Source organism: Zerene cesonia, chromosome Z (genome assembly GCF_012273895.1).
Source record: "Zerene cesonia ecotype Mississippi chromosome Z, Zerene_cesonia_1.1, whole genome shotgun sequence".
NCBI lineage: Eukaryota > Metazoa > Arthropoda > Insecta > Lepidoptera > Pieridae > Zerene > Zerene cesonia.
The window spans coordinates 1,273,681-1,287,614 of record NC_052122.1 but is presented as its reverse complement, the minus strand read 5'-3'; the positions used below and the strand labels follow the sequence as shown (position 1 = coordinate 1,287,614).

At 34.2% G+C, this 13,934-nt stretch overlaps 1 protein-coding gene across 1 annotated transcript; it reads right to left on the bottom strand.

Moving 5' to 3' along the window:
• Nucleotides 1-7,223: 7,223 nt before the first annotated feature.
• LOC119835814 lies at nt 7,224-13,707 on the bottom strand. Its single transcript, XM_038360826.1, has one exon. It carries the CDS (start codon nt 13,173-13,175, stop codon nt 10,017-10,019), a length of 3,159 nt encoding a protein of 1,052 aa, XP_038216754.1. The 5' UTR covers nt 13,176-13,707; the 3' UTR covers nt 7,224-10,016.
• Between the last annotated feature and the right edge of the window lie 227 nt (nt 13,708-13,934).

The following is a 13,934-nucleotide window of genomic DNA, read 5'->3' as shown; positions in this document are numbered from 1 at the left end:
TGAAGCGCGTATTGCCACAATAATAATGAAAGATTCATGAAAATCCAGTGGTGTACCTACGTCATTAGGGCGAATACTGGAGCAATGCGACGGACATGTATGTACGCGTGACTGTGAATCTCTGCACGATTAGTCTAGGAGATATATAAAACGAATCGAAACAATACTATATCAGTTATAATAATACTAAAGTTTATGTATATTTTAAATGAAAACTTTTTTTAAAATAATAATGCAAATATATAATTTGTAATTGAACGAAATTGTAATGTGAGAACCTCCATTCGCCAACTGAATTTTACACACCGATTATCCGATCCGCTCAAATTCAAATATTAATCAATACACATGTACTTGTATACACATGTATACATATGTACTTTTCACACAAAAGATCCGACAAATTGCCAGCTCTTAAGAATGTTAGGAAATGACAAACGTTGCAAACTCAGCATTGTGGAGATTAAAATTGTTGTGTCAAAAATTCAATATTGCAGTAATACAAAGCGAGCGATAAAAGTCGTGTTCTAACGTGAAGTTGTTTACAAAGCTGGCCATCTACTGGTCTATAAGTTATAATTGCAAAGGAATGGCGTCAGCGACACTGACCTCCGTCGTCTCAAGTACGATGGGTCGTTACCTTTGCAATGCACTTGAGATGCAGAAACTAGTCTTTAAATTAAAATCGTATTAAATATATTCATATATTTATTTTCAATTATTTTGTTTATGTCCCACTGTAAGTTGTTGTTGGAAAATAATGGAACGTGTTACCTATATGTTATATTCGTGCACTTAATGTCATACAAAGGCAATTTTTCTAATTTACCAAAGACGGTAGTGTTTATAGACTACGTATTGCACACTACACTACACTAAAAACACTAGAGATAGCCCATTTTATAAAATACTATAAAAGAAGAATATCAACATAGTATATTATTTATACGTATATTATCTTTTAACTTGTAGTGAATTTTAATTTAAAGTGACAATTGCTCTCTGCTCTCGGTGTCTTTAATAAGTCTAAAAACATAAGAGAACTAACAAAAAATAAGTTACTTCAAGGGACGGACAGAGTAACGTTGAAGAGAAAACCACTCTCATCCTGTGATGAAAAGTACCCACCATCGAGATTAATTATGGGTGGAAATCTAGTATTAAATAAAGAAAAAAATCAATAGCTCCTTAACGCTGTTAAAACTCATAACAATCCTTTATATTATTTTTCTTTCTGTACTTTTATTAAATACTTAATGAGTCCTTACGTACCGGAGGACAAAGATACAGGAGTCTACAATTTATAAATTAGTTACAGTACAGTCATGTAAATAATTTATAAAGTTCATATTTAAATAGTTTACATTTGTTTTTCACTGCATCTTGTATCTGCATCGCTTTTAAATTATAATTCAAAGAATATCAAAACCAATGACCTAATATTGTCTAACCTTGATAAAATACCAATGACCATTTAATACGGCCACCGACCACGTTATTCACAATTATGTTTAAAAATTTAATGCTCTAAAAAGTACATTACGATTTAATAAGGAATATTATTTAATACTGCTCATGTTTTAGTTGTAACATGTTAAAATTTTACAGCCATAATTAATTTAATTTTTGAATAAAGAAAGAACATTTAACGTAACCCCTACTGATATAAAAAAATCGAAATTAACTCTGTCTGTCTTTCATGCCTAAACTACATAATTTTTACATAATTTTTAATATACATAATTTTTATCTCGGAAATACCATGAGAAAAGGAACTATATATATTTTCACTTGATTAAGTGGGCGAAGCCGCGGGCAGAAAAACAGTGTTTTGTATGAAATGCCGAACATGGTTTATACAAATAATTGTACATAATATTATAAACATACTGTCATTATGAATCAAACATGTGTTTCAAAGCTTATTTTATAAGATGTATGAGTAATGGCATAATATTTCAAATAAATATCTGCTATATCTTCCAAACGTGTTTGAATCTCACTCCATTTATAATGAGTGCAACTATTATCAGAACGAATTGGAAGTTTCACAGAAACGTAACCGCATCAAAGCCTCCGTCGCCCACACAACACGCGAATTATATAGGTACCTATAGTTATCCAAGTCCACGTGGGAACGGAAATTAATTAAATTCCAAATGTATTACTCATAATGAGTATAATCTATAAATCAGTGTTTCCAAAATTATCGTAGTTGACTTAATTGCAAATGATGAATAAGTATTATGAAGAGTTAAAAAAAAAACCAACAACACCTTGCTAACTAGCGCAACTGTTATTAAAAGTTTTGTTTTCTTTATATAAAATACAAAGAAAAGTGATTGATCTATTAACGTACAGCCCAAACTACTCAACCGATCGGACTGAAATTCAAATTCGGCATCTAGAAAGCCACTATGATATATGCATCCACTAAGAATGGAAGGTAAATTCCTAATGAAATAGGAGATGAAAGTTTGTAGAATGAAAATCTAAATGACCACGGGCGAAGGTACGGGCAGCAGCTCCTCAAAAATAAGAACTTATTCTATAATATAATTTCTGTCCTTGATTATCCTGCCTTTATATCAAACACTTTTTTACTTTCTATTCATAAGCCAGCTGAGTACTTAGTAATTTAATAGGATTATAAAAGATTCCAAAAATCATTAAATTTATTTGATAATGATATAACGCTTTAATAAATTAATACCAATTTATTGAAATGAAATTTGTTTTCCTCATATTTTTCTGGTGTAAACCACGAAATTCCGTTTTTATTTATTGTGTCTGTTATTTTCTTTGCCATCAATATCCTTTTTTAGAAAGACATTTAAAGAGAGTATTTTTTAATCTACTGAAGCTGTGCAGTGATAACTCGAGTAAAAATATATAGTTACAAAACTAAAAAACACGCTTATAATATGAAAGAATCAATTCAATTGTCTCACTTGCTCTTATACAGAGTATACGGAAGGAAATTATGTAATCCTAGCGATCCTAATGATTTCATTGAACCAGATTAATAAGATAATTGAATTATTGTATTGTCACAGATCCTTGATAAGTGTGCAAAATTTGAATGAAATCTGTCCGTTTGCAGTGGTACAAAATCGACTCTAAAGCAGTCGGTTACATGCAAACATACAAGTGAAGCTAATAAAAGCGTGTTAATAAATAGTAAGCCAGGTTAGCTTCTAACCCTTTCGCTTGTCTTTCCTGCAGTCCTGCATACAGGATATATTTAGTTATTGTATGAAAGTGAATGTAGCCGCGCAGGCGCGTCGCGTTGACCCACACCGGTTTTACTTTCGTTCGAAGGTCATGACTGAATCTGAATCAACTCATGCCACGCGCGAGTTGCTACACCGACTATCCATGCAAATAGTTACATTTTTTGTTGTTTGCTTGTATATTGTACGATTTGAATTTAACAATCTACACATATATACATACTCGTTGTTACTTCTTTTAATCGGGATGATTGAAAACGAAGGAGATTCTCTATTCGACTGTATCTTATTTTCTAGTTTTGTTGCTCGATAACTCTGGATTATTCTTTTAGTTTAAAGTTTTCAACCAGTTGTCTTAATTTTTTTAAAGGAATTCTTGTCATTTGGTCGGTTTGTTAAATTTGAATTGCTACCTCCCCTAAGGGTAACCTTATTAATAGAAAATAGTTATTTATTATACCGTTTCGTGTATATGTCATGTAATTCTGTCGATCAATATGAGTTCAATAATAATTTGTTATATAAAAATATAATTCAGCTATCTGTGTGAAATAAATATAACTTAAAAAAAATATGTATATTTTCCAATTAACAAAAAAATATATGGGAAATATTCTATTTTATAGACATATTTGTCTATCAAAATACTTGTGCCCGGAGTGATGCTGCGAAGAATGCGAGATCTTCCGCTGGCGCCTCTTCATACACCCGTGGCTACCTCACCTCCGTTTCAAATACCATAAACAGTCATATAAATACATCTTACACCAAAAGTAACGTGCATTTCTTTTAATACCAAAGCCATTAAAATAATATCACGCTTAATGAGATGTTCAATAGTAGTTGGGTAAATAGTAGCCTAAGTACATAGGTCCAGACTAATCTATCTCCATACTAGATTTTACACAGAAGAGTAAATAATCAAGTAAGGAATTGGCATACCCAAATGGTTTTTTTCGGTAAGATTCTCAAACATTTACAATCACAGATGTTTAACGATTTATGTTCTACATTATGAAAATACAAATATTTACATATTGTATTCGTTAATCAAGTTATTTTGGTGTATTTGGTGAAAATGGTTCGAAATACGATAACTTAAATATTTATTATCTATCAAGTAGCACCGCGTTGATGTCTTTTATATGTCTTGTCTACAAATACTCGCTGAGTATTAATAGTAATACAAGAAACCTTGTATAGATAAGGTTTCTTGTAATATAACATACTAGCTTTTCACCCTCGACTTTGCTCACGTAGTCAAAGATAAAACAAACAAGCCTCAGTTTTCCATAGGTCCGGTTGAGTGATTTCCGGGATAAAAACTATCAATAAATAGCTGATCCGGCGAACTTCCCAACGCCATTGACCTTTTTTGAAAACATTTATCCGTATTTTTTACCTTCTAAACCTTCCCTGGACTATTATAAATGCATCAAAACCAAAATTATCAAAATCGATCCAGCCACTCTCGAGTTTTAGCGAGACTAACGAACAGCTATTTATTTTTATATATAAGAATATATCTTACCTTAATCAGGTCTAAAATTATGCCTGCACCAAAGTTCATGAAATCGGTTCACTGATTTAGAGGTGAAGGAGATTCAGGCAGACTGATGTACTTTCACATTTAGATCCACCTCATGGTATTTTCAAAATAAACATTAATTTGAATAGTAGGCAATAGATCATGAACGTGGATTCGATTTCTTAGGTTTGGAAAATATTTTAATGGTTATATTAGTTTTTTTATACCTTCTATACGTTACCGTTAAAAACCATTTTTCGTTACAACGCGTTTTCCTTAGGTATAACAAAAGCGTTTAGTTACAACTATGTATAATATTTTTATTTAATTAATAGAAAAAATGCGCTGTTACGGAAAACGGCTTTTAGTATTATCAGTTATTTTTTGAGTGCTTGAGTGATCATTCTTATATTTCATTATATTTTCTTTCTTTATACTTACATCTTATACTTACATTATTTATAAGCCGGATACTGAACTCTGGACTCTGCTGTCGTGTGTGAAAAAATTTCCATTGTAAAAATGTGTTTTTTATTCTTTAAATTTTCAGTGAAAGGTTTACTTGTGGTAGATTGAGACATACTACACTAATAACTCGATTCTGATAGTAAACGTATATTTTTAATAACGAATCGATTGTTTACTTTTAACTGTAAACTGTAATATGTGTATCTAAAATAAATAAATAATAAGAAAATAATAGAAAAATCATATGTTTCGTACAAGACCCTACGGTCAGTATATGATTTGTACCATATAAAACGTTATTCTTGAAAACTAAATAATTTAAGCTTAGTATATGTAAATAACGTGTCAGATTATTTGTCTGCGATGGACTCCTGATCTACTCAAACCAATTTTATTAAAATTTGCACAACGTGTGCAGTTTTATCCAACTTGAAAGTTATTTTATTTCAATTATGTACAATAAAAGACTACCTGGGCGTGCAGTTAGTATAAATAAAACCCAAAATTGTACGTTAAAGGACGTTTTATGTATGTTATCAACTCGCCCCACCTTGCAATTTTTAATTTATTATCTTAAACTAAGTGGTGACAATGGATTTATCAAACCAAAGTTCATTATAATCTGTTCAGCCGTGCTTGAGTTATAAGTCATGTAGCATACACATATTTCTTTTATATGTACCTATACAAATTAATGCAATTTATTTTTTATTCATATGTTTTATTCGTGTACAGCGTGCTAGTCCGCGTGTCCAGTATTTAAAAAATTGCTTATGACATCATCATTGACATTTTTTAAACATGCTGCCATGCTCATAAAGATGTAGAAACGATACCATGGTATTTTCTTGTGTTTGATTTTACGCGAGTATTATACATTTAGAAATTAATAACTTTTTACGACTGGTCAGTCTCCCCGGGACCACGCTCGCTGTAAAGTATTCGAAACGTCGGGTTAATAATATAATGAATAAATCGCGTTTAAAATCCGTTAAAAAGTTTTTAATTTCTAAACGATACCATGTTTTATTAAATACTCATTATTTAAATAATAAAATAAATAAAACATTGAGTTTATATAATCACATGTTTGTTAAAAGATCATCAAGACCCACCTATATCTGTTTATTGACTTTAATAAACAAATATTAGGTACATCAGATTAAATAAATACACCATACATAGAAATGCAATACAATTAATATATTCGCAAAGGCAGGCTGGGGGTAAAAAAAACAACATTTTTTTCACATTAAATTTATATTAAATGACAGTTCCGACACCGGATACCATTTGTTGTCACGAAAACATCAGCAAGGACATAAATGCCAAGACTTTCTAAATGGTATAAACTATAAGGAATCATATAGGAATTATAAATCTGGCATTTCAGTCTCTGGTAACATAAAACATATCATAATAAAAATCGCTGAGCAGTTCACATATCAATTGACATGTTTGTGTAAAAATGCATAAAAACACATATTGCAAGGAATAATAAAATATAATTAAACAGCACATATATTTTCTTTCGTTTTTAACAAAGTGAGCGCTACTAGACTAATACTCCCTTTGTTATATGAGAGAACTAATCAAGGTACATTTGTAATGTTAGAGATTTGTACGCTTCTAATCTTACAAATGTATCACGCACCCTTTGTTAATTTTCCCCACAAACATATCAACGCAAAGCATATATGGAAAAATCGTTCGCTAGAGCGATGTACAGACCTGTCACCTAAACCTATGTATAAGTAATCTATGAGAAACCTTATTCTAAGTCTATCTTAACCCATGTGATTTCCAAGGTTTAGTTTAGATGACAGAAAGCATCCTGTTAAAACAAGAAAATCACGTGAGTGAAGTTAGCAACGGTGTGATTTCGCACTAAGCTTATAATAAACAAATAATAAAAATCAACTTATGCAATCCAATGTTGTCTGCCATAAAGTATCACTGAAAAGGGAACAATCTTGTTAAAAAAAAACAACGTCTTATCATATTTGAACTGTTCCGATTTTACTCAACTGAATGTAACAGAAATCGTATGGTAACTGACAATAATTAAATTAACATAATATCAAACACAAACAAAGCCACTGCTTACAGTGTTTCAAATCTTATAATTAATATTAACTTGTATTACGTAAAACTTATTAAAAATAAGTCTATCGATGAATATAATTGAATATGATAAATAACAAAATTTATCGTAGATTTTGTATTTACATTAGTTAATATCTAAATACTACTAGTGTGTGCTTTAAACAGTGTGAGGAGACAAATGTCCGCTAAAATATATTAGAAGACGGGCGTCGGACCGCGCAACTCCAGGCCTGTCTGTGTAAATAAATGATATATAATTATCTTTAAATAAAATGTGGAAGGCAAGACGAGGTATTCGGTTAGTTAGCCGACAGCCTCGAGCCCGAGGTTCGCGCCCTCACAACACATTCTAACCCTATTACTCGTTACTTGAGGTAGTTAAGTTTCATACTCATTAATGTTTTATTATTACGTTATTGCTATAATGAAAATATGATACACAAATAGTTCCTAATAGTATAGATCTTAAGTTTATTTTTGCATCCATGTTTATTTAATTGTAAACACTGTATAATTATGTCATTAATTTAACCAAATGGTCCGTCAGCCAACTCGTTTGTTAGATTTATTTTGTACTCATAGTTCAACAGTCCATTTTATAATTATTTCATAACATTCAACCGATATAAAAAGTGTGATATTGTGTATACATTTTCCATTAAAATTGACTGACGAACTAAACTAATTACAGATAGAATCATCAACGATCAAGTCAAACTGGCAGTATTTTTATATTAAAAATATTTAATATTATTATAAACTTCATTGAAATAGACGTGTATATACTTTTTTATCTTTTTGATATGATTAAATATAGTCGCTGATGAGGTAGACATGTGTAATTCTATTTGTATAAAAATATTTCTGAAATATAATCAACATTCAAATACAAACATTATCAAAATTAAGTCAATACAATGTTCATATTGCACAATGACTCCATAGTTAACGAATAATCAGTATGTTGAATAGACAATCATAGGGTTTCCATCTACGAGAAAGCGTGACAAAATATTCTACCGGTTAATTATGTATCTATAGATAATATAATAGTTTGAAGAAGCAGCCCTGTGAAATATTTATTTGTAATAAATATAGTATTTGTTATTTTATTTGTTTATGTTTACATTGTACTGCCAAAAACCCGGGAACACTCCAGATCACAACCATTTGAATTAAATGTGAATAAATAACAAGATGAATATTTTGTAACGCCTGTGCCAAGGGGCCTTGGAATGCTTAATACATACTGTCTATTATTGTATTATCCTTTCGTATATTATATACAAAATGTTTATGTCTCCCATACCGCTCTAAACACGTACTCAATAATCGAAATATTTTATTTATTATTATACAAAAAGAAAACATTTACATTATTATATTAAATTATTGCTAGAGAATTTCATTATCATTAGGCTAAAATCATTAAAAGTTAAATCGCTTCGCAACAGACAGTTGGCGGAATTAATTTGGCAACGTTCAGGAAGACTACTTTCCTACACTAACGACACAGGAATGTATAAACTAAATTCGTTCACATAACATATTGGTAACTAAATAGTGGCATAATTACTTTTCAATTCCCAAACGAATCAGAATTTTCAAAGTAGCTATCTAGCCTAACATTAAAACAAATTTCAACAGATAAAATAATAGGAAGCACCGGAAAATACAACAAACAATAATTATTACCACAAATAAAAATTAATATTAGTAGAAGTTGGCTAAGGAGTGATGTTATGCACATATTTGGCCACTGTACATCATATTGAATTAATAGGTACATTCGTAATAGAAATCCACTCATTAGTAGCAATAACTACTCACTCTCAATAAATTCACTAAAGACGTGCGTTTCGCCCACCTAATAAACCTACATAATATTAGGTGATATGATGTCAATACACAATATTAATCAATTCATTGTCGAATTACTTTTAAAGAATAGGTATATAATAATTTTTATTTGCAAATAATCTTTCAAAACTATCCAAATATTTTATCTTGTCAAACGTCCATTTATCCAGCCCCGCAACTAGGATGATAATGGTACAATTATGATATTATTAATGTTTCTTTAATAATATTTGTATTTACACTGAAAAAAATACTCTATGAACTCTTACATTCCACGCATAATTCTATCAACATCAACAATCAAAGGCAAACATATAATTGTAACTAAAATAAAACATTTAGAGTAAAAGGATATGTAATTAACATTAAAACGATAGTCACTGGAATGACCTAACATATTGATAAAAGTGGTTCATATATAACTAATTATTATTTTATTACTATATAAATTATCATATGTAAAGTGATATGGATCGGTCTAAAATATTGCGGAATATTACTCCAACGTCATGTAATTATATGTTTTGTTTAGCGCCCAGACAACCAGACATGTAAAGTCACCTTGCACCGAAGACAAGGTTAGATTGAATGAACAACAAAAAATAAAACTGACGGAATGAACGCGTGCGTCGAAATCGGCTCCTGGCTTCTCTATAAGGACATAACAGATATATATAACAAAACATCGAGCTTCAACGTCTTAAACTACATACATATATGAATATAATCAAATAATGTTTTATTTAGTATTGCCATCTAGTTATGATATGTGTATACGATACGCATAACTTATATTTATATCGTCGGTTTCAAAAGCTTGTTCACGAAGACGGAGATGACGTCGAGGAAACTGAGGATGAGGAGGATGATGAACGCAAATTCTTTTTAATATGTGTATCGAAATGTTTTATCATGTGATCTTTTCGTATAAAGCCTTTGCCGCAGTGGTCGCATGCAAATGGCTTGCAGCCTGAGTGCAAGCACATGTGACGACGCAAATCAGTTTTGTGATTAAACGATTTCGGGCATTCGTGGCATTTGAATGGCTTATTGTGAGCATGCTTTAAATAGTGGCCCTCGTATGAAACGTCGTCAGAGAAGCGCTTGCCGCATCGATCACACTTAAAAGGCTTAGCTCCTGAGTGAAAAGTTTTATTGTGCTGCGTGAGATAGCACGCTTTGTTAAACAATTTATCACATTCAAAACATTTATGAACGGTGGTAGGTGCACTCTTTTTCAGTTGATTTCTTTCAGTCAACGGCGTACTTGGCACCGTTGATGATATAGAAGGAGAGCCGTGGCTTTCATTTTCAGCTTTAGCACTCTCTGGACTAGCAGGCGACTTCATTTGTGCACCATAATTTTCTTTGTTTGCATAATCCATAATGTCTTCAATTTTTAGAATTTGAAGCTCACTAGAGTCACTTCGTAATACGTCATCCTCCCTTTTAATAGTTTTACCCCCTACAGCGTAACCATACGGATAAACTTTTATGTTATCCGTATTATAATTAGTAATGCTGTCTTTCATAGGTTTGGGGAAATAACTATATTCATAATCAATATCTTGTCCATTTATATCAATACTGTTGTATTGAGGAGAAGAATGGACTGGATCAACTATTATGTAACCGGCGGTAGACTCGTCGGTAATAACTTGACCCCCCACGTTAGGTGATGTGACATAGTTAGAAACATAAACGCTAAAGCTCTGCGTTTGGAGCTGCGAAAAGCTAGGCAAGCGTCCACTGGCAGGCTGAATAGACGTTTCTTGTTCCATAACTTCGACTTCTTCGGGTGTTGATTCACCAAAAGTAGCCGGATTGGCTATAGGCAGATTGTTGATAGCCATATCCATAACGTGGGGGGCCATCCCGTTTGGGTAACTCGGTGCTATAGTCTGCTGAAAATTCTGACCCAAATATAATGGGGTGTGCGTGGGGTCCGGTACCGAAGGCCCCAAAGGATCCGTAGACCTCGGACTGTATGGGTTGACACCCAAATGACTGAACGGCGGCAGTGTGTGCGCCGTAAGCGCTGGAGTACTCTGGGTTAGAGCTGGAGTTGAAATATTGCTGGTTGACACTGATAGCAGGCCCCTCATATGGTGATTTTGTGAAACAGAGGGACCTGCTTCCCCGTTTGGGGGATTCGCACTAGAAGATATTGATGCACCTTTAGACCCCTGGCTGTCATTCGGATTACCTATCCCTGGAGGTTGACTACCTATATTAATAGGATGAGAACCTACTTGATGTTGTAGAGGATGGTTAACTAAAGGATTATTACTGAAATTATTATCTAAGTTACCCTGTTGAAGATGCGTATATGGCGGCTTGGACTGCATCGCGGCGACCCGATGTGAGCGATCAAAACTTTGCGACGCGTAGGGTGATTGTAGTGCTCCATCATCAACGCCCCGGCTGTCGTCTGAGGGCACAGGACTCTGCGTGTTTGAGTCTGCGCTTTGCTGTTGAGCACGAGCCTGAAGAGACTCCCGCGTGGGATGATGATGACTTGAAATTGGCATTGTTGCTGGATCTGGCTGACCTGATGATCGTACAGCATTTTTGTGTAAAGTGGTATTGTAATGTCTTTTAAGATGCCCCGAACTCGTAAACCATTTATTACAAGCTGTACAGTTGTATGTTTTTGGTCTTCTCGCTTCATTTGATTTCCAATTTGCTCCTTTCCCACCAATCGACGGTAATGCAGATGATGTAGGATTAGCAGGTTGCGTACTCGTTATTTGCGGTGCGTTGGGCGAATCATATGGCCGGTATGGCGGTTTCATATCAGAATTGGATGAAGCCACGGGCCCTGCGTATTCTGACAGCGATGGCATTTGTACTCCGGAATATATTTTTTGATCGACATGCATAAATTGTTTTTGATCGTGATGTACTGGAAGGAACTTATCTTGTGCGTATGCAAATTTTTGTTCAGGATGAAACATTTTTACGTCTGAAGGGTACGGTTTTTGTTCTTGGAACATTTTCTGTTCTTTAAATAGAGATACATCTCCATTTATTTGTGGATTATTGTATAATTTTTGAGTCTCCCATGGCATCATCGGGACTGTTCGTGTGTTTACTTCTCTTCCTTGTGGTTGTGTTTCTTCATATTGATTGTTTTGTGTCTCGCCCTCGTTACCTTGGTATACCACCTTTTGTGAGTCCAAATCTAATATGTCTGAGGACTCTTCATGTTCCTCCTTTACTTTAATATTTTCATTTTGGTAACCAGAACTGTTAAATTGTTTACCAGCAAATTGTTGGAACGGCATTGCTGCTGCCGTAGGTGTCGAGCTTGATCCTGCATGAGCCGAGTTACAATGCTCATTCAATTGTACAGCAGAGTCGCATACAAAGCCACATTTGTCACACTGGTTTGGAGATGGTGAGGGTGTAGGCTGATTTAATGGCTGTCCATATAAAGGGCTCGAGGAAGATACTTGTGATACTCGATCTTGTAAATTATAAGGGTGGAAACGATTTGACTTGTGGTAGTCTTGATTATATTGAGATTGATCCCAGTTAATTTGTTCTGAATGCTGATTCTGAGAGAAGTTTGAATGTGAATAATTATTACCATATTGTGCTCCGGGAGAGAAGGTGGTTTGGTCTGGATTCTGATATGGCGATGGCGCACTGTGGTAGCTTTGTGGTGTTGCTGGATGAGGAAACTGCGTAGAAGTCTCCGGTGTAGCACGTTGTTGAAATTCCGGACTAGGTTTTGTAATCATGTTGTCACTGGAGTCTGCAGGGGCTGACACAGTAGTTTCGTTTTTTATTTTTGTGCCGTTGTTATTTTCAGTATCATTTTGTGAATTTTGCGTACCCCACTTCACATATAAATTTTCTTTGTGATATTGTAAATGCACTTCTAAAGAATCAACAGTGTCCAAATAAAGATCGCACACCTTACAATGATAATCCCTCGACGGTAAAGTCGACGACACGGTGTTGCTGTTAGCCATTTAAATCATTAATCCAAAGGAGAGCACCGCCTCCTCCAAAGAAAAAATTAAAATAAAAAACGGCACTCTGTTCTTCCACGCACATGTAGCCGTTGCTACACAAATCAAGCGCTACAGGTTAAAGTCATGGTCGTAATCGCGGCGTCTCCCTCGCGGTCCAGCTTATGCCACAGTAATGTTTTCAAAGAAAGTTTTTCGCGGCATCGCGCGCGGGCGGGCGTCGGGCCACGTGCGCGCTGTAAACACTGCCGCTGTATTCGTAAACAACACAAAACTCCGCTCAACTGTCCGAATGCACAAATTTTAAATCGATGCTTTACACAAAAAATATAGTTTTTAAAGTTCCAAACTCAATGTTCATCGTAGTTATTTACTAAAACTAAATTGTAAACTTTTATCGTTAAATAATAATCACAGTAAATGTTAATTGGATATCTTGGCACTTTTCTTAACAAAATCGCGACGTGTTATGTAGTTTGTAATAAAGCGCGAACACGACGGGTCAGCCGCCGGGTACGGACGCTATGAACGTTTACAAGCAACTGACAGCCTTCCCGAAGTCGCCTTCGGGGGCATGACTTCAATAACAATTCGCAACGTCGTCCCCCACCGAGACGTGAGTGCGAGCGAGAACGACACGCCGCGCGCCGTGATGAAGTTATCGCTTCTTCGTCCTTTTGTTCGTCCTTGGCGGAAGCGAGAGAGCTGCGTGGGGGAGGGCGGGGGTGCGGGGAACGGACCGGTCCTACTCTTTCTCAA